Source organism: Solea senegalensis, linkage group LG7 (assembly GCF_019176455.1).
Source record: "Solea senegalensis isolate Sse05_10M linkage group LG7, IFAPA_SoseM_1, whole genome shotgun sequence".
Classification (NCBI taxonomy): Eukaryota; Metazoa; Chordata; class Actinopteri; order Pleuronectiformes; family Soleidae; genus Solea; species Solea senegalensis.
In genome coordinates this window covers 27582636-27601927 of record NC_058027.1, presented here as the reverse complement: position 1 = coordinate 27601927, position 19292 = coordinate 27582636, and the positions used below count along the sequence as shown (strand labels likewise).

Below are 19292 nucleotides of genomic sequence, written 5' to 3'. Positions count from 1 at the left end.
GAATGAAATGTAGAGCAGAAACACGGCGGAGGAACGATGTCAAAACAACTCTCTGTCTGGTAACCACACAGGAGAAGGGTGCAAAGGGTGGCTCGTGGGCCACATGTGGCCCAGAACTAACCTCTGAGTGGCCCAGCCTGTGATTTCAACACAAACACTGAGGGGGGGGAAACTAGAAAAGCACATTTCACTGTCCCTCAAACTTGGCAAGATCTCACTCCCAACCTGGCGAGGGCCACTCCACCCTTTTTCCAGCGCAGCACCATGGTCTCTCGTGGATTTGGTTCACGGATTTCCGCTGGAGATCACGGCCAATCCTGAGTCCACTGAGCCAGACTCCCTCACCGCCCCGACTGTGTCTCGGAATTCTTTCCATAAAAGTTAGGAACAGAATCGGTGACAAAAATACAAAATACGACTATTTATCGTATTTTACATTTTCATCGGTCCAATATCCGATCCAGGGCCTTTGATACTGATTCCCATCGCTGCTACAAACACCACTTTTTGTGTGTTCCTTGTTTCCCTCAGTTACTTCATCCTGAACAAGCGGACAGGTTTCCTGATCATTAAAGAGAACGCGCCGCCCGGCACGTATCACTTCCAGGTCCGTGTGTCTGATGGAATCTGGCCGGACGCCGTGTCCACTGTCGCCGTGCACGTGAGGGAGCTGAGAGACGAGGCCATCTATAACTCTGGGTCTCTACGACTGGCAGGTGAGACTGACACACACACACACACACACACACACTCGTCTGTGATGTTTCATGTGAGTGTTTTCATTGATCACTCGTTAGCTGGTCGATGATTCTCGTGACCTGTGTCAGGTTTAGGTCTGATGCTGTTTTCACTGCGCGCGCACACACACACACACACACACACACACACACACACACACACCAAGCAAACAACAATATGTTTGCGACTTCATCTCACTGTTGACAGACTTCTCCAACAGGAAAGTGAAGTTTGAGTCACTCTCCTGCACCAAACTCCATGGAGTAAAGCAGCTATTTAGGCTTCCAGGGACAGGGGACATTTTTTTACCATTCCTGCCTCCAACACCAAATTCTAATGTAATATTCTGCGATTTCTGTGTTTGAAATGATTTCTTTACCCAAGTGTCACACATGTACCAAACGAGACGAGGCAGCAGTCGACCAGGCGCTCCCGTGTCCCTGTGGGCTGAAAACGCTGATTTTCTCTATGAAAAAGTGAAGTTTTCCTCCTTCTCTGACAAAATGAGTCATTTGAGGTGATTTTTTGGAATCACGATGCCCGTGGGCTCCTTGTGTTGGAGGTTTATCTTCAAACTGTATACGTCACATGACCTGAGAAAGCCCCTTTCCTCCTGCTCGGCTCGTGGACGTCTCAGTTCACGAACCAGCAGCAGAAAATGGAAGAGAAGATTTTTCTTTACAACCAGATCATTCACAGCGTTCTCATAGATTTACCACATATTAGGTTTTCACTGAGATAGACCAATATATTTTTATTCCTCTCACAGTCTCTGGTTTTAACGCAGTCCACCAATCATTTCAGTCTGTACATTAGCAGCCATACTCAGAAGAGACGTTCAGGGAGTCTGGAGGCCCCCCAGGCAAAAGGCCCCTGGGGCCAAATATCAAACTAGACCGAAAACCCAAATGCCAATCCCATGAATTTGCTCTTTTTGTGCACATAGTATAGTAAGTATTTATTTGCTGCTTTTAGTGTAAGAATGTGTCATTTCTGCTTTTCCAACATGAACATGATGTTTCGCCTGAATGCAATTATCTTTAAGTCAATGATTTCATTTTTAATCTCTTTATTTCTGGTTAAATACAAGTAGAATAAAAGTTAAGTGGACCTGAGTTTAGTTTAAGACATTTCACGTTTCATACAAACACGTTCTTCTTCTTCTTCTGTTCATAAGTGATGAACACAAAGGTAGATTCACACATAATTAATGAATTCATTATTTAATTGATTATGAAGAAAACATGATCTAAACCAACATGGTCACAATTGTCAGCAGACACACAACTGTCATAAATGCTGTAAAGTGCAGTGGAGTTATATTAGTGAACATCAGTTACTGTGACACTGACCTTTTCTCCTCATAAACTCTGACTCTGTAAATCTCCCAGTTTCCTTGTTTGTTTTTTTCTTATCTTTGGGCCGATATTTACTGCTGCTTTAACTCCTTTGTTGCGTTTTGTTTTGACATTCATGCCAACGCGCTCGACCTCTGCGCTCTCGGCCTTCAGAGCTCAGTTTGTCCACTTTACAGCTGCGGCAGAGCTCAGCCTTTCTGTCTGCAGTCACTTTGACAAATGTCCTGTGGCGTTTTTATGCTGTCACATGGACAGGAAAACTCCACTGACCGATCTCTGTTGTGATTAACTGATAGAAATGAACTTGACTGCTCACCTGAGGCGGCAGCCGTGAGATTTCATTTCTTTGTAAAAATGGCTTTTTAAAGCAAAACAAAATGAAAAGAAATCTGTGTTTCAGCTCCGTAAGAAACAGTTCTCCCACATCTGATTGTCGAGTTATGACGGACTGAGTGAATACGGAAAACTGTGTCTTATTTTCTGCGCGTCCAGACTAAAAGGTTTTCAAACTTCTTAAGTGTCTGGATTGGAAAACAGCAAGTTAGTGTGGATGACAGGTGCGTTCAGAGCAGAGTTTAAAGGTTTCAAAACAGAATAAAACACTGTTTTCATTTGTAAACATCTTTCTGTTTTAAAAACCGAATAATGTGGATTAAGTACATCCACACTTACATTCACATGACTTGACAGGTTTGGGTCGGGTATCTGTGCTCTAGTGTGGATGGTGGGTGTTTTCAGAGCAGAATTTCTCTGTTGAAATGAAATGAAAATAGAGTAATGTGGATGTTAGTGTGGATTACATTCACATCTACATCTAATTTTCGAGTTATGATGGATAAGTGAATACAGAAAACTGTGTTTTTACTTTCTGCTCATCCAGACTAAAATGTATACTAAAAGTTATAAAACTTCTTAAGTGTCTGGATTGAAAGGCAGTGTGGATGGCAGGTGCATGCAGAGCAGAGACTAATACCACACTGACGTCCACATGACCACGGCAGGTTCTGGTCGGGTGTGCGCGCTCTTGTGTGTGTTCAGAGCAGAATGTATGTGTTTTTAATGAAAACAGAATAATGTGGACGTACGCGTTGGTACAGAAATGCACATCTGTCTCCAGTCTCCGAAAAATTAATGAGCACTGACGACTGTTTGCCCAAAACTGTTTGCAGTGTTTCTCAGGACTGTCACACTCTCAGCTAAAGATGTTTCTTTAAACCCCGCCCACCCACCCCCAAAAAGAAGGAGAGCCATTATTAATGTCTTTCTCCTGACTTATGAGTTCTGGTGGAAAAGCCTGTTTCCATTACTTATGTTGGCAAAAATAATTAGTGGCGAGGTTTCTGCTCATCCAGCACATTCTCCTCACACGCTGAGCTGCATCCATCATTACCTGATGTACGGCACATCGGCTGTCTCCTCCAAATTAAATTCACTTTAGAGAAATGGGACATGGCTGAAGGATTTTTATGATTTCACAGATATTGAAATAGAAGCAGAGCGGGAGGCCGCGGCGTGACGCGAGGGGAGAGGAAAAGGAAAGGATGTGAGGGAGGGAGGAGGAGGAGGGAGGGGAGGTGGGGGGGGTCTTGTGTACAGGATAAGTATATAAAAGGATTTGCTTGTCAGTCTGATGTAAATGAATGTGCAGAGAACAGCTGGTGCTCTCGTTCCAATATTTGTGTAAAGGAAATGAAACCGAGTGCCGAATGCAAACCTTCAAATGTGATAAAAATGAATAATAGAACTCAGCTGCAGGAAAAATTGTCCAGTTAAACAACTCTCAGCTTTATTTGTTCAAGCAAATCTAACTTTTTCTTTTTTTTTTCATCCACTTACTTTGGAAACTATCACTCACACACACACACTCGTTCTTGTGCAGCAGCCTTAGCAAGGACATAATGCATTCCCTCGCCCCTTTTCTTCACCTCATCTAAAACAACTAAATATGTAACCCTAGCCCTTAATCTGAATTCAACATAAACCTAGTTGTAATTTTACTTTTCTTAAATGTTCTTACAATAAACTGCTTTGTCCTTCTGCAGAACACACTTCCCTTCTTTAACCCTCTCATGACCACCATCACAGACGTGTGACGCGCCGGTGAATCTCGTCTGTGTTTGGACGCTCAGTCCACAGAAGTTCTATTTCTCTGCTTCCCAGCATCCATCCATCCTTCTTCTACCGCTTTATCCTCCACATGAGGGTCACGTGCAGGGGGCGCTGTGCCAACCTCAGCTGACACAGGGCGTGAAAGGCGGAGTCTTACCCATAGTTTTTGAATGTTCTATATATGAGAAAGTTACAGTAATGAGACGATCACATGACAAATCCTGTCTGTGATGACAGGACGGTTTCTTCCACAGATTAACTGTCGTACAGCTCCGAGTGTCCATGTGTCCGGAGACGTCGTCCGGAGAATCTCAGCAATCTCTGCAATGTCAACCCGAGCGCTTTGCGCCAGTCGTGTCTACCGTGCCTACCTACCGTGTTGGGGTGGAGTGGCTCAGTGGTTAAGGCCCTACCTTGTGTACCAAAGACATCATGGTCGCAAGTTCGATTCCACCCCTGGCAAATTGTACTTGATTCCATTGTAAGTCGCTTTGGATAAAAGCGTCTGCTAAATGACATGTAATGTAATGTAATGTGCCGCTCAGCCCGCGCGTGGTGTGAACACAGAAAGCGAGTCAGGTGACACCCACAGTTCTACGGTCACAAAATACCTTCACTTCCTGTCGTTTTTGGTCCCCACAAAGATGTACACGCACACACACACAAAGGCATTAATCCTTGACATCACATTTTGTTGCTCTTTGGCTGAGTGAGTTGGTGGCAGAGCTGCAGGTTAAAAGCGTTAAAGCGAGTCTTCACCGCGGTGTTTGACACCTGTGATCTCCAGCTCTTCATTAACGACCGCGCTCTTTCAAATCAATGCACTCAGCAGCAAACAGACACGCGGAGACAGTGCAGCTGTTTATGAAGTGACCGAGCCGCGGGCTCAGGGCGTCGACGGTGACTCATAATAATAATAATAATAATTAATTTTATTTGTAATGCACTTTATATTGAACAAACAATCTCAAAGTGCTACAAACATAAAAATGAAAAAAAAAAAAAATAATTGGAGAGAGAACATCTCCAATTAAACTTAAAAAGCTTTCTTAAAAAGGTGGGTTTTTAGGCCTTTTTTAAAAGTGTCTAGGGTCAGTGGTGCTCTCAGGTCGTCAGGGAGAGCGTTCCAAAGACTGGGTCCTTGGGATTTGCAGGACGTTTGCCTGGCCGGAGCGGAGGTGTCGTGGAGTGGGTTGAGGGGTGATTAGCTCCTTCAAGTAGGTTGGAGCATTACCATAGAGTAGTGAGATTTTGGATTCAATCCTGTGTGAGACTGGGAGCCAATGAAAGGATTTGAGAATTGGTGTGATATGGTCATATTTTCGAGTCTTTGTGAGGATCCGGGCAGCACAGTTTTGTATGTGTTGAAGCTTCTGAATGTTTTTGTTTGTGATCCCGACAAGACCATTACAGTAGTCCAGCCTGGTGGTGATAAAGGCGTGGATAAGTTTCTCTGCATCTGGAAGTGAGAGAGAGGGGCGGAGTTTTGCAATATTCTGTAGGTGGTAAAAAGAGTTTTTGCAAAGCTGTTTAATGTGAAGTCCAAAGGTCAAGTGAGGGTCCATTACTACACCAAGGTTGGTGACTGATGTAGAGAGGTGGATGTCGTGGCCGGCGAAGGTGATATTGGTAATGGTGGGTGACCGGGGCTGATGTGGGGTGCCAACGAGAATGGCTGCTGTTTTTGAACAGTTGAGCTGCAGAACATTTTCCCTCATCCACGCCTCTATCTCCCCCTGACTCAGAGGTCAGAGGTCAGTTCTGATGTGAACAGAACAGAAGAAGGAAAGAGAAGAAGACGAATCTGTCTCACACTCTCGAGTTTAACCCGGTCCTATTGAGGCAGAACCTCATGGTCAAGATTTGGTGGTGAGGTTAAGATTAGGGTTAGTTATTAACTGGTTATGGTTAAGGTTTGGAACAAGGCTTTGTTTCGTCCGTCCACAGCAAATGACATTTTGGGAAATTGAGGACATTCTGTCTCGTCCTCATGACTTTTAAAGGACTTTCTCAGGGGTAAGGTTAGTTTATGTTAGGTTAGGTTAATGTTAGGGTTAAGTTTAGGCATTCAGTTGTGATGGTTAATGTTTGGGTAAGGAGCCAAGAAATGCATTATGTCGAGTGTGGCGTGTGTGAGACAGATCCAGGATTGTATATTTTCTCCACGTGCAGCTCTGAAGTAAACATCTCTCATAGATTCTCAGTCTCGGGGATTATGAAAATATTGTACTTATAGCGTTTCTTAGACCCTTCTTGACGTTCTAAATCCCATTTCAAGAACAAATGTGGAATGAAATGTGAACACACAAAGAAAAACACAAGTGAAACCTGCCTCCTCGTCCTCCTCCTCCCACAGATTAAAGCCTCCTCCCTCCCTCGGCCCTTTCTCAGTATTGATAGAAAGATAGAAGAAAGACGAGGTAAACAGAAAGTCCTTCACAGTCCATGACAACGTGGAGGGAAAATACAATCTGTGGGTTCATAACGTGAAGGCTGACGCTGTCCATGTTACATGATTATCGTCGAGGCTCGGCGCTCGCTACTTCTCTTCGCCTTCCGAGATTATCTGTGGCGCTGAGGTCGACGGACGTCGCGCAGCTAAATCACTGCCATTTTGGCAGGAAAAAAAACACCATTCACATCCATGGAAGTGGTGTTTTGTGGGTAAAATCTCCGAGAGTCATCCTTTACGTTTCTGTGGAAACAGCCAATCATCGGGTAAGGCAAAGAAAAAATCTCTGACAGAACCAGACTCAAAGATGTGCAGAATCTGCCCAGACAGGTTGCGGTGAAAGGAAAACACAGACACACACACGTTCAAATAAAGCTTTATTTCATTTGAAATGTAGCAGCGCCACAGCGCCACGTACAGGCCTTGCACATGTACTGCAACTATCTTTATCACTCATTCACGTGAAAGTATAAGAGTTCTCTGGAGTAGAACGAGGGGACGATTGTCAGAAAGTTGAAGATGTGCTGATGCTTCAGGTCTGGAATGATTTTCCATTACAGGTGAAAAGCACCAGGGGGCAGTATAAAGATCAGCTATATCATTCAAAAGCACAGTCAACTCTAATGGTTTGCTACCGTTCAGTTTTGCAGGATATTTTCCTGCCAACGTGGCGTTGGGTGCGTGAAAGAGGTTCAAGTGATGAAATGCTGCGTGTTCTGGCATCAAGAGACAAGACAGGGCGTTTGAAACCAACTCTGTGGTTACAGTGTGAGAGACGGAGGCTGATGTCAGCTCGCATCAGTCAGGAGAAACAGGGACAGACAGACAGAATCAGAGGGTCTGTGGGGAGGAAGGCTGAGGTTAGAGGGTCGTAACTTCTAACACCGAGTGACAGTCTCTTCACCTGGCTTTGATCCAGCCTCACATTCCCTCACTGCTGCCTCTTTCCCAGAGGCTCCGTCACACTCAGGTGTCGATACTAACCTGACTCTGACACACACACACACACACACACAGTACAGTAAATATCCTGCAAGTGTAGCTCTGTGGTTTTCTCTCAAAGGGACACGATTTGAACCTTTGGTCGTTACCTGGAGCTGAAGTCGATAAAAACCAGTTTAAATCCAGGTCTGAAGAGGTTTTTTTTTAACCAGTGTGAATGTTGTGTAAGAGCACTTTGTGTTTGTCCTTTGGATTCATCCTCAAATTTGTCTTTAATTTAATTTATGTATTTATTCATGACGGTAAAACACATTAGTTAGCGAGTGTAAATGTGTCCGTGGGATCCAGCTGGACGATCTGCTGACGTCCTCTGGCGAGATTTTCAGAAACCAATTAAGTGAAGGTTGTTTCAAGTCTCTCGTGGCCACATGTTTCCCTCCAACGCGACCACAACTTCGGTGGATCACTGATATTTCCGAAGCCTCTTAAAGAGACAGTTCTGAGGTCATGTGGTCACGCGACTTTATCGTTGTCGTCGACGGAGAAGACGCTTTGGTCTGCTGTTTAAAGGCAGAACCACCAGCACGTGTGTGTTCTCTCCAGGAGATGGCGCTGCTTCAGGTGTCTTCTTCGTTAGCACTGTCATTAGGATTTGATGTCGTCGGATTTGTTTGGCGTTGACTGGTGGTTGACTATACGGACAAACGTATTTGCCCACAACTCTGAAATAGTTTCACTCAGGCTTTGGGCTCGCGGCCTCTTGTCTCCAGTGGAGAATCTCAATAAGACGTGTTGGACAATGCTATGCTTTCCGCTTTGTGTCCACAGTTTGAGGAAAGGTCCTTTTCTGTTCCAAAATGACTGTGTCCCCAGTGGACAAAGCAAGGACTATAAAGACATGGTCCGACTTTGAGTTTGGTGTGGAAGAACCTTTGGGATGAACTGGAGCAGAGACTGTGAGCCAGAACCTTCAAATCATCAAGTGACACAAATCACATAGAAAGACATTAAAGTCATTACAGTCCCTGTTGACCCTTGTTTTCTCCTCTGGTCGAGACGTTTTTTAGGGCAGTACTGAGGCTTTTTGTGTCCATGCAGGTCACCGTTGTTCTTGATGATTTTTCTCAATGGAGTTCAGTGTGGGAGAGTGTGCGTAGTGAAAACTGTGGCCCACAGTTCAGTTTCCTGACAGACAACCTTGTTCTGTGTCTCTCCGTCTTGTTACGGTTGGACATACAGTGTGTGACACTGAGGGGAATATAATCTATGAAAGGCACCGTTCGATACTTTTGTCAGACACTCAGGACTGACAAGGCACTGATGTTAAGAACATGGTTACAAAAGGCTGAATAAAGGATGAAAAGCTGCCTCCATTTTATCTTCACTCCCACTCATGTTCTTCTTTCTCTAAGTGTTGATGCAAGAAGAAATTCCTCCTTGTGAGGGAAACCATCTTTCATACATATACTCCTCAGCCTTTGATGTTTCTGCTTCTTAAGGGAGAGAAAAAGGTGTTTTATTTTCTTCATCACACAGAAAGCAGCACTTACATGAAAAGAAGTTCAAATGTCTTATTTTGTCAATTCAGCGTTTGAAATCCTTTATTCAGATTGACCTCAGTGACACAAAGTGACCACACGAGGCAGCAGTAGACCAGGAGCCCCTGTGTCCCCACAGCTAAAATCACTGATTTTCTCTATGAGGTTTGGTGTGGGAGAGTGAGTGCTTTACAAACTTCAGTTTCTTTCTTTCTTTCTTTCTTTCTTTCTTTCTTTCTTTCTTTCTTTAACTGGCTCATTGCGGAATCAAAATTCAATGTCATCATTTGCAACCACACACACAAACACGCCCCTTCAAGGTTTTGTCTGATAAATGCTGAGTCATTTTCAATCATTTATTGTTGCAGCTTTAGCTCAGAACTTAATCATGAAACATTTTTTTTCCCCTCGAGCAGATGTGAAAATAATGAGGCCATTTCTGTACAGTGACATCTGTGTGTGTGTGTGTGTGTGTGTGTGTCTGTCTCACAGACATCACAGCGAAGGAGTTCATCGAGCTGAGAGGGAAACATCGGAGCCGCTACGATCTGCTGGTGGACTTCCTGTCTGAGATGCTCTCTGTTCCGCCCGACGGAATCAACGTCTTCAGCCTGATGGACGTCAGGGAGCGAATGCTGGACGTCCGCTTCGCCGTTCACGCCGCCGAGTCGTTCCTGCGGGCTGAGAGGATGCACGGTTATCTGGCTGCACACAAACAGAAGGTAGATCAACGTTCCTTTGTTTTTTTTTCCATGATTAATATCATAATATTTTACACATATGTTCCATACACAGACTGTCTGCCAAATAATGAGCTATTCCATACATCAACCAACATACTAACTGCCAAATAATGAGCTGTTATTTTTATCCATGAAGAGATATAATGAGTCAAATAATGAGCTAATGACCACAGCCACCACGAGACTGACTGCCAGATAGTGAGCTGTTCTATACATGCACTAAGAGTATTGAACCTGTCGACGTGTTTGTAGCTGAAATGTTTCTTTGAGAGGCTTCTGTTTCTTCTTCTTCTTCCTCTTAGAGGTTAGACTCACAACAACAGATCACGTGACTCGGCTCTGAACTTAGGAGTTAGTTTTGAGTCTTGTAACTCGTTAGACGGCGTGTTTGTTTGATCCTGACAGTTTCCTCTCTGTATCTGTGTAACTCTGCTCAGAATTTGTACATGACAGGAAAAACAAGACGCCGGCGCCAAGTGAGAGGCAAAAGTGTCTGTGAAACGGACGCATTTAGGTCATTTTCATCCACTTCCCTTGTCGTTACGCAGCGAGCGGCGCTTTCACTGGCAGACAAACTCATTAACTTAATGTATTTTGCATAAAGAGCCTCTTTCATATTTTGATTGGCATCTGTTTTTTTCTTTTCATATGAGCCAGACCGAGGCCTCGCTGCTCATTTCCATGGAAACATCACTTTAGCAAAGATTAGCGAGCAAAGAAATGTGCAAATTAGTGGAAGTGTGGCAACTTGATTGACATTTGTTGCTCTTGTTTACCTGTGGCCTCGTTTATAGGAGAGTTTGATGGATTTAATCTGAAAGCTGAAAATGGTGAGGACCAAAAGAAAAGTATAATCAAGTTTTTAAAGCTGCACAGTTTTCATTTTAAAATCACAATCCACAACCAAGGTAGCGCCTCCCTCTGGCAGGAAACAATGCTGTTCACCTCTATAGACGTAACATGTTAGACAATCACTGCTCTGAAACTTGCTCACAGCGAGCAGATGGAATAATCATAATATTTAATTATAGTCTCGGACTAGATTTATGTGGATTTAAAGTGACAATAAACTCTGACACTCGTCTCGACTGACTGCCAAATAGTGAGCTGTTCCATACAGTACATCCACCTACAAAAAGTGACTGCCAAATAGTGAGCTGTTCCATACAGTACATCCACTACAAAAAGTGACTTCCAAATAATGACCTATTCTAGTCATCCATGAAGACTGACTGCCAAATAATGAACTGATCTAAACATCCATCAATAGACTCATTGCCAAATAATGTGCTGTTCCATACCTCCACCAACCTATTGAGTGCCAAATAATGAGCTTTTCTCTATATCCTCCATGATAGAAAAAACAGGAAAAAGTGTGTAAACAGCAGACGATGAGTGTGTGTAATGAAAGAAAAAACAAAGGAAGCAAATGAAAATAAATGAAAAGCAGGGACAAACAAACAAACACTGTTGTTTTTTTTTCCCAGTGTCACAGTAAATGATTCCCCCTCTGGGTTTGGACGCATTGATCGGAGAAGTCGCTCAGTGAGGCAACAGCTGTTTATATTGCAGCAGATTTCTGCTGAGTCATTGTCACCCGTCTATGTGAAATCACCTGGGGCTGTGAGCACACCTGTGGCTCAGTCACCGAGTGTTTACGTCCTTGTAAAGCACTAAAACAAGTGTGTTGTGATTTTCTCACACCATAAAACTGTGTTGTTAACCACTTCATTCCCATTTGAATGGTGATACAATCGCTAATTTGTAAAATGACATCTGAGCATTCTCTGCTCTGAAACTCAGAGGGCTAAAGTATTAGCTTCACTGACAGGTCGTAACATTAGCTTAGCAGCAGGATCAGAAGTAAACACACGTTCATCACATCCACTTTTGTCAATATGGACAAATTAAACCTTGCTAGCTTGTGAAGAAGCTATGGTAACATCTGTAACTCGTAATCGATAAAACATGCTAACAACACTGTGTAAGCCTAATGTTGACAACACAAACTAACAACACTATGCCAGCTCTATACTAACAGCACAAGCTAACAGCACTGCTTTAGCTTTATTTGTTCGTATAATGTGACACGTTGCATAGTAGACCTTTAAAGCCTTACTCCGGTAATCATCTCATGTCCCTGTGTCAGACATGACGAGTCGCTAATAGAGAGGATCTAATGAATGTTTGAGGCTTCAAATACGTGTGAATTTTATTTCTCAGCTTTCAAAAAGGACGAGTATTGTTTTTGAATTCACGAAATTACTGTGAAAAAACAACAAAACGATAAAAAGATACAGCGCTGCCACGTGGACAATATCGCAATTACATGAAGACAAAATCAGTGTCTGAGCACTACTGTTCACAGAAACGACTCAGAAACAATAGATTTACATCATCAAACTATTATAAAGACAACAAAAACACACACATTACAGGCATATTTTTACCAAGAGAAACTCCTGTTAACATGCAACCTCTTAATGGCCACTAGGGGAGCTCAACACACTTAAACTGTGAATTACCGGCACAAAAATGCTCCGACTTTGTTTAATGTGTCTAGAAATAAATTTGAGTTTGCTTTACAGGGACGACTTTAAGACACTTTAATGTTTTCTTCTGACAAACTAGATTTAAAATGAAACGATGATAATGAGGTTAAAGGAGACTCACAGCACTAATGGCTCTTTTTTTTAATGACCTTGTTTTGTACATAGTCCTGATTTTATGGTAACATAATGATCCTACACACCACGATAAATAAACCAAGACGCTTTTAAGACTAAAGACCCATCATGACCTCAGTGAAAATTATCATGTATTTCACTTCCTAAAGATGGGAAAAAATGTGTGTGTGTGTGTGTGTGTGTGTGTTTGACTTCAGTCATAAACTGCCCCAGATTTCAAACCAAATATAAAATATTGTCAGTTTTTTCTGGAACTTGATGTTAACTTTTCCAATTATTTTATGTTCCATTGAAACTGTGGAGCTGTGAAAAAGAAGAAGAAGAAGAAAACATGGCTTAGGGTTCAACATACTGTAGTTCATCATGTCATGGTGAAGTTAAAAAGTCCCCAATTAAAGTCACAGTTTTATTAAAAAAACAAACCCCAGTGAGCTTCAGTGGAAGGCGAGCAGCAGAACACGATGTCCGTCTCATTTCCTGTGGTCTTTTACGATCTGTTGTCACTTTTTCCTGCTCCGTATGCAAATATGCACAAAATAAAGGAAACAGTTTCAGTCTGACTGTTTAGCTTGTGTTGTTACTATGAAGCTAATGCAGTGTTGGTAGCGCTATAATCAACCAAAGACATTCATGAAGCCACTCAAGCCCTGAAATTTCGACTTAAAATCCACTAGTCGGGGGGGCGGGGCACTCTTTTGCATCTCGTGCATCTGCAATATCATAGCGCATGATTTCCGAAAATTTACTATATACTATACTACGTTGATCAACAATGAAGGCACAATGAGATGATTTGTCTCATGTCCTCACACAGAGACGCAGGCGAGTGCGTCTGCAGTTATAAAATTAATCAATGATTATTAGACTAAAACACTGAAATCTGTCAATTCACAGTGTGTTTAGCTCGTGTTGTTTGTATTAAGCTAGCACAGTGTTTTAGCTTGTGTTGCTTATTATGAAGCTAACACAGTGTTTTAGCTTGTGTTGTTAGTATGAAGCTAACATAGTGTGTTTAGCTTGTGTCGTTAGTATGAAGCTAACACAGTGTTTTTAGCTTGTGTTGTTAGTATGAAGCTAACACTGTGTTTTTAGCTTGTGTTAATATGAAGCTAACACAGTGTTTTTAGCTTGTGTTGCTTATGATGAAGCTAACGCAATTTGTTTAGCTTGTGTTGCTTATTATGAAGCTAACACAATTTGTTTAGCTTGTGTTTTTAGTATGAAGCTAACAGTGTTTTAGCTTGTGTTGTTAGTATGAAGCTAACACAGTGTTTTTAGCTTGTGTTGCTTATTATAAAGCTAACACAGTGTTTTAGCTTGTGTTGTTAGTATGAAGCTAACACAGTGTTTTTAGCTTGTGTTGTTAGTATGAAGCTAACACAGTGTTTTTAGCTTGTGTTGTTAGTATGAAGCTAACACAGTGTTTTTAGCTTGTGTTGTTAGTATGAAGCTAACACAGTGTTTTTAGCTTGTGTTGCTTATTATGAAGCTAACACAGTGTTTTAGCTTGTGTTAGTATGAAGCTAACACATTGTTTTAGCTTGTGTTGCTTATTATGAAGCTAGTGTTTTTAGCTTGTGTGTTAGTATGAAGCTAACACAGTGTTTTTAGCTTGTGTTGCTTATTATGAAGCTAACACAGTGTTTTTAGCTTGTGTGTTAGTATGAAGCTAACACAGTGTTTTTAGCTTGTGTTGATGATCAACGATGAATGAATGAAAAGTTTATTTCCACCAGCAGCAAGATAATAACAGCGTTTACTATCACTTGAGAGGAGGAAGTTCACACTGGCCGCTGCCTTCAGGCAAACCTTATTTCACGTGTGAATGTGAGGGTGAGGGTGAGTGTGAGCGAGTGAGACATGTAGAAAGTCAGTATTTCAGCAGCAGAAACAGAGAATGAGAGAGAGCAGCGACCTCAGAGGAAACGATGAGTCAGTCTCTACCTGCTTGTCTCCCTGTTATATAATTGAAAGAGAACAAATCCAGCCAGAGGCTTCAGCCACTGCAGGGACGAGGATGAATGTTTGTTCATTCATTCACTCACTTTTTTACATAACTCACTTATACTCAGTAATACATCGAGTTGATTTTTATTTGTACAATATTATACACTCTCAAACGTAGACGTACAGATGTGTCTGTTGGACGTCTGTCCGTCTCTACCCTACATGGTATAGATGTTTATGCAGTACTTCCTCTAGAGGGCAGTGCCGAGGACCAAACATGGAAGAGGTTATTTTATTGTTTTTGATCTGAAATACAACGTGAATGCTGAATATTATTCAGTGTTTGACAACGAGAAGATTTATTACAAGACTGTATCGACATAATTGGAGTATTGACTCTATACTGCCCCCGCGTTTCCCAGTGGTATTGCTGCGTATCTTCATAGCGCCCTCTCATGTCCTGAGAACGGATAAAATCATCATTCCTTCTTGACTTAATCTCACTTCTTAACCAAAATGAATCCCCTACAGAAGAGAGTTTTTATGACTGTCAGAATGTTGGTGCAAGACAATAAACTATTATCTTATCTCATTAAAACTTGAATTTTACAATTCATTTCAATTACAAATAGGTTTTATTGTCATCTGAACGAATGCTTTTGGCCTGATCTGCCTCCATGAAGCTCTAGTTCAGGTCACTTCAGGTCATCTTCCCTCTTCATCTTCCTCTCTGTCTTTCAATGAGACTTTTGTTGAGGAAGGAAAAGCATGAGTGTGTGTGAGAGTGCCTTGAACTTTTTATTTGAAAGAGCGAGAAAAGCACAGGGAGAAGCCGTGTAAGTGGAGAAGTGGCTGCCGCCGCCGCCGCCGCCGCCGCCGCCGCCGCCGCCGCTCTCAGGTGTGATTTGCCAGCAGAGTGCCGAGCGTTTCATCTGAATTCAGCACGCGTGTTCTCCTGAGGAGACATTGATCAGAATGAGATGTGAAGCGTGGCGAGGGGAAGGATGAACGGGGAAATAGAGCAGGGGTAGAGGGAATCATTTCAGCTGAGCTTCCTCCTCTCCGTCTCTCCATCACTCCTTTTCCCTCTGCCTCAATAATGGAACTGATCCCTCTGTGCTTGACTCTAAAATGATTCCTCGTTGGGTTTTTGACTTTTTAAAAATCACAAGCCTGTCTCTCTGATACTGAGGTTCATGTCTTCATTATGTGAACGTGGCCCTGAGGGCAGAGAGGAGGGAGGAGGGAGGAGGGATCTTCTTCTTCTGGAACAAAAGTCCATGGAACAATGTGTCCCTCTGGTCCTTTTTGTTGCTTTCCACTCTCTCTGCTTCAGAAAACTCAGAGTGAGCCTCTGCAATAATTTCCCCAGCACTTACGAAAATAAAAAAAATAAAAATTGGGGCATGCTGATTTCCTTTGAACCACTTAGGCTTTGGAGTTTAAGAAGCTCCGACGTGGGATTAAGTGTTTTCTAGGATATAGAGCAATTTCAAATATAAATCTGAAGGCATTTGCACATCGACTACGACATCGACGAACGACGTGTAATTGTGAAGGACAAAAAAAAAGGAAAAACAGAGATGAATTTAGATGAGTGAATGAATTAAAGTGGGAGAAACTTGTGAAGTTTGGCCGTGAAGAAAAGAAATGTTTGTCAGACAGTTTGAAGATTTGAAGAAAGTCCTAATTATTTAAAAGCAAGCGCTGCTGTGCACACTCTTGTCTCCGTTTTGTCTCCCACACCAAACCTCATAGAGAAAACCAGTGATTTTAGCTGGAGGGGACACAGGAGCTGCTGGTCCTCTGCTGCCTCGTGTGGTCACTTTCTGTCACTTAGGTTAATTACGACAGAGAATTTTTAAAGCTGAACTGTAAGAATAAGACATTTGAACTCAGTGATGGAGGCAGCAGTGGATCAACAACTCCTGTGTGTGTGATGTTACAATCACTGATTTTCTCTATGGGGTTTGGTGTGGGAGAGTGAGTCTTTTACAAACTTGAGTTTCTTGTTGGAAAAGTCTGTCCCACAGTGAGATAAAGACGTGAACGTGTCCTTTAGATAACATAGATTCTTACTGACTGTGATTTTTATAACATTAGCCTTGTGTGAAGTGGCTGACGTGTGTTTGTCTCCTCGCTTCAGTCCTGTATTCTCCGTGTGAGCTCCACTAACAACTCACTTGTCTTTACCAGGAACCCGTGTGGACTGTGAGGGTCAATCTTTTAGACGTCATGATGCGTTTTCTCAGAATGTCCTACTATAGAGTAACTGTGTACGAGGACACATTATGAATATGACCCTGCTGTGTGACCATTAATGTAGGAGCCAGCAGAGCCAGCTGACGTGGTGGGGGACAGATTTAATATGTTACACTGACAGGAAAGAGTGTGGGGCATGGGTTCATGACTGTTCACTGAATGATTTCATGATGATGATGTGAGTCAGTCATTACTGGCTCCTACAGGACAACAACATCATCATCATCATGTCCACCATTATGAGAAGCCGAGGCTCACGCGCAGTGACAACATGCAGGGACATGAGGGACAGTTTACACCACTCACTCTCACGCACCAAACCACATCACACACACACACACAGGAGCTGCTGGTCCTCTGCTGCCTCGTGTGGTGACTTTGTGTCACTGAGGTCAATCTGAACAAAGGTTCTTTAATGCCTAATTGGCAAAATAAGGCATTTGAACTTAGTGATGGAGGCAGCAGTGGATCAACAACTCCTGTGTGTGTGTGTGTGATGTTAAAATCACTGATTTTCTCTATGGGGTTTGGTGTGGGAGAGTGAGTGGTTTACAAACTTCAGTTTCCTGTTGGAAAAGTGTGTCTCACAGTGAGATACTGCTGCTGCTGCTGCTGCTGCTGCTGCTGCTGCTGCTGCTCGTGTTCGTCTTCCCTCACGTCTTCACTGTCAGTCAGTGTTTCCAGTGAGAGCCGGCGTTGACGATGTGTCAGTGCTTCACACACACACACACACACACACACAAGCACACTTGTAAAAAACAGCAGCTCTCTTTAGGAGAACTCATCATGTGAACACCTGCAGGGAAGAAGGACTTTTGAGTTTCTCAAGCAGAGAAGAAAACGGTGTTATAGACGAGAACTCTGCCTGTCGCTGTAAATGATCAGACGCTCGCTCCACCTGAGCGTCTGCAGCACACACAGCTGCTTGACCTGCACTTTAAACGTCTCACACTCGTCAGCTCGTCACACTGAACGTTGGTCGTGTGTCTCCTCGGCTTTTACCAGTTCCTTGTTTGCCTTTTTATGGTGGAGTAGGAAGTGGGAGGTCCAGGAAAGGCGGGCTTTTAATGAACTGTGACTAAAAGTGAATAAAAATAACGACCGCTGTATAAACCCGAGTGTTTTGCCAATGGCTCACAATTTATTTAAGATGTTTTTCATTACACGTAACAATTAAACAGACACCGTGGAGGCAAAGAGCTTCTAAAGTCTATGCATTTATTTAGTCTTTATTCTATATAAGCACATAATTACACCGTGTTAAAGACCGTGTTATACACCAGTGATAAGCTCAGGCTCCGTCTTAGGTTTTAAAAATATTATTCTCTACTTTATCTCACAATCATCAGCTTTTTCCAACAAGTCGGTCACAGCGGCGTCGGTCACAGCGGCGTCGGTCACAACAAGTCGGTCACAGCGGCGTCGGTCACAGCGGCGTCGGTCACAGCGTCGTCGGTCACAAGGAAGGTTGCCGGTCACAAAGGCCGTCAACAGCAGCGGCCGTCACAAAGTGGCGCCGGTCACAGCTGCTGTCACAGCGTTGCCGGTCACAGCGGCGCCGGGTCATAGCGCGCCGCCACAGCGGCTACGGTCACAGCGTTGCCGGGTTACAGCGTTGCCGGCTACAGCGTTGCCGGTCACAGCAGCGCCGGTCGCTGCAGCTGCCGGTCACAGCAGCGCCGGTCACAGCAGCTGCCGTCACAGCAAAGGCTGGCTGCCAGCGCTGCCACAGCGCTGCCGGTCAGCAGCAGCTGCCGTCACAGTTGCCGGTCAAGCAGCTGGCTGCTACAGCGCCGCTGTCACAGCAGCGCTGCTGGTCACAGCGTTGCCGTCAAGCAGCGGGCAAGCCGTCAAGCAGCGTTGCCGTCAAGCAGTAGCGGCCGGGTCATAAAGCGCTGCTGGTCACAGCGCTGGTCACAGCGTTGCCGTCATAAAGGTTGCCGGTCATAGCAGCGCTGGGTTACAGTAGCAAGCGGTCACAGTAGCGCTGCCGGTGCAGCTGCTGGTCACAGCAGCTGCCGCTCAGCGCTGCCGTATAGCTGCCGGTCACAGCAGCGCTGGTTGCCAAAGGGTTGGCAGCCGGTCACAGCGTAAGCCGGAAGTCATAGCGCTGCCGGTTACAGCGTTGCTACAGCGTTGCCGGGTCATAGTGAAAGCGCGGGTTGCTAGTGGCGCCGCGGTTACAAGGTTGCTGGGTTACAGCGGGCTGCTGGCAGCGCCGGTCACAGTAGCGCTGTCACCAGCGTTGCTGGTTACAGCAGCGCTGGTTACAGCGCGCGCTGGTTACAAAGCGCTGTTTGCCGGGCGCGACAGCTACAGCGGTGGCGACAGTGATCCATGAAACATCACCTGCGTCAGAGTCAGTGCAGCTCAGGTCGTTCAGGGGGAAAACTGTGCACGCTCTCCTGAGCACAGTCCACTCACAGCCACAGAATCAGCTCTAATCGGTGCACAACGTGGAGCATGAAGTGACCCATGTTCACTTCAGCACATATACATCACTGTGTGCGTGTGGG

General features: G+C 43.9%; 1 protein-coding gene across 1 annotated transcript in view; it reads left to right on the top strand.

Moving 5' to 3' along the window:
- Window positions 1-19292, top strand: part of si:ch211-186j3.6 (putative neural-cadherin 2) — a 65619-nt gene that overhangs the window by 14608 nt on the left and 31719 nt on the right. The window contains exons 12-13 of the mRNA XM_044030850.1: window positions 532-716; window positions 9630-9859. Of these exons, the coding sequence (XP_043886785.1) occupies window positions 532-716; window positions 9630-9859 (415 nt within the window). The remainder of the gene's footprint in view (window positions 1-531; window positions 717-9629; window positions 9860-19292) is intronic.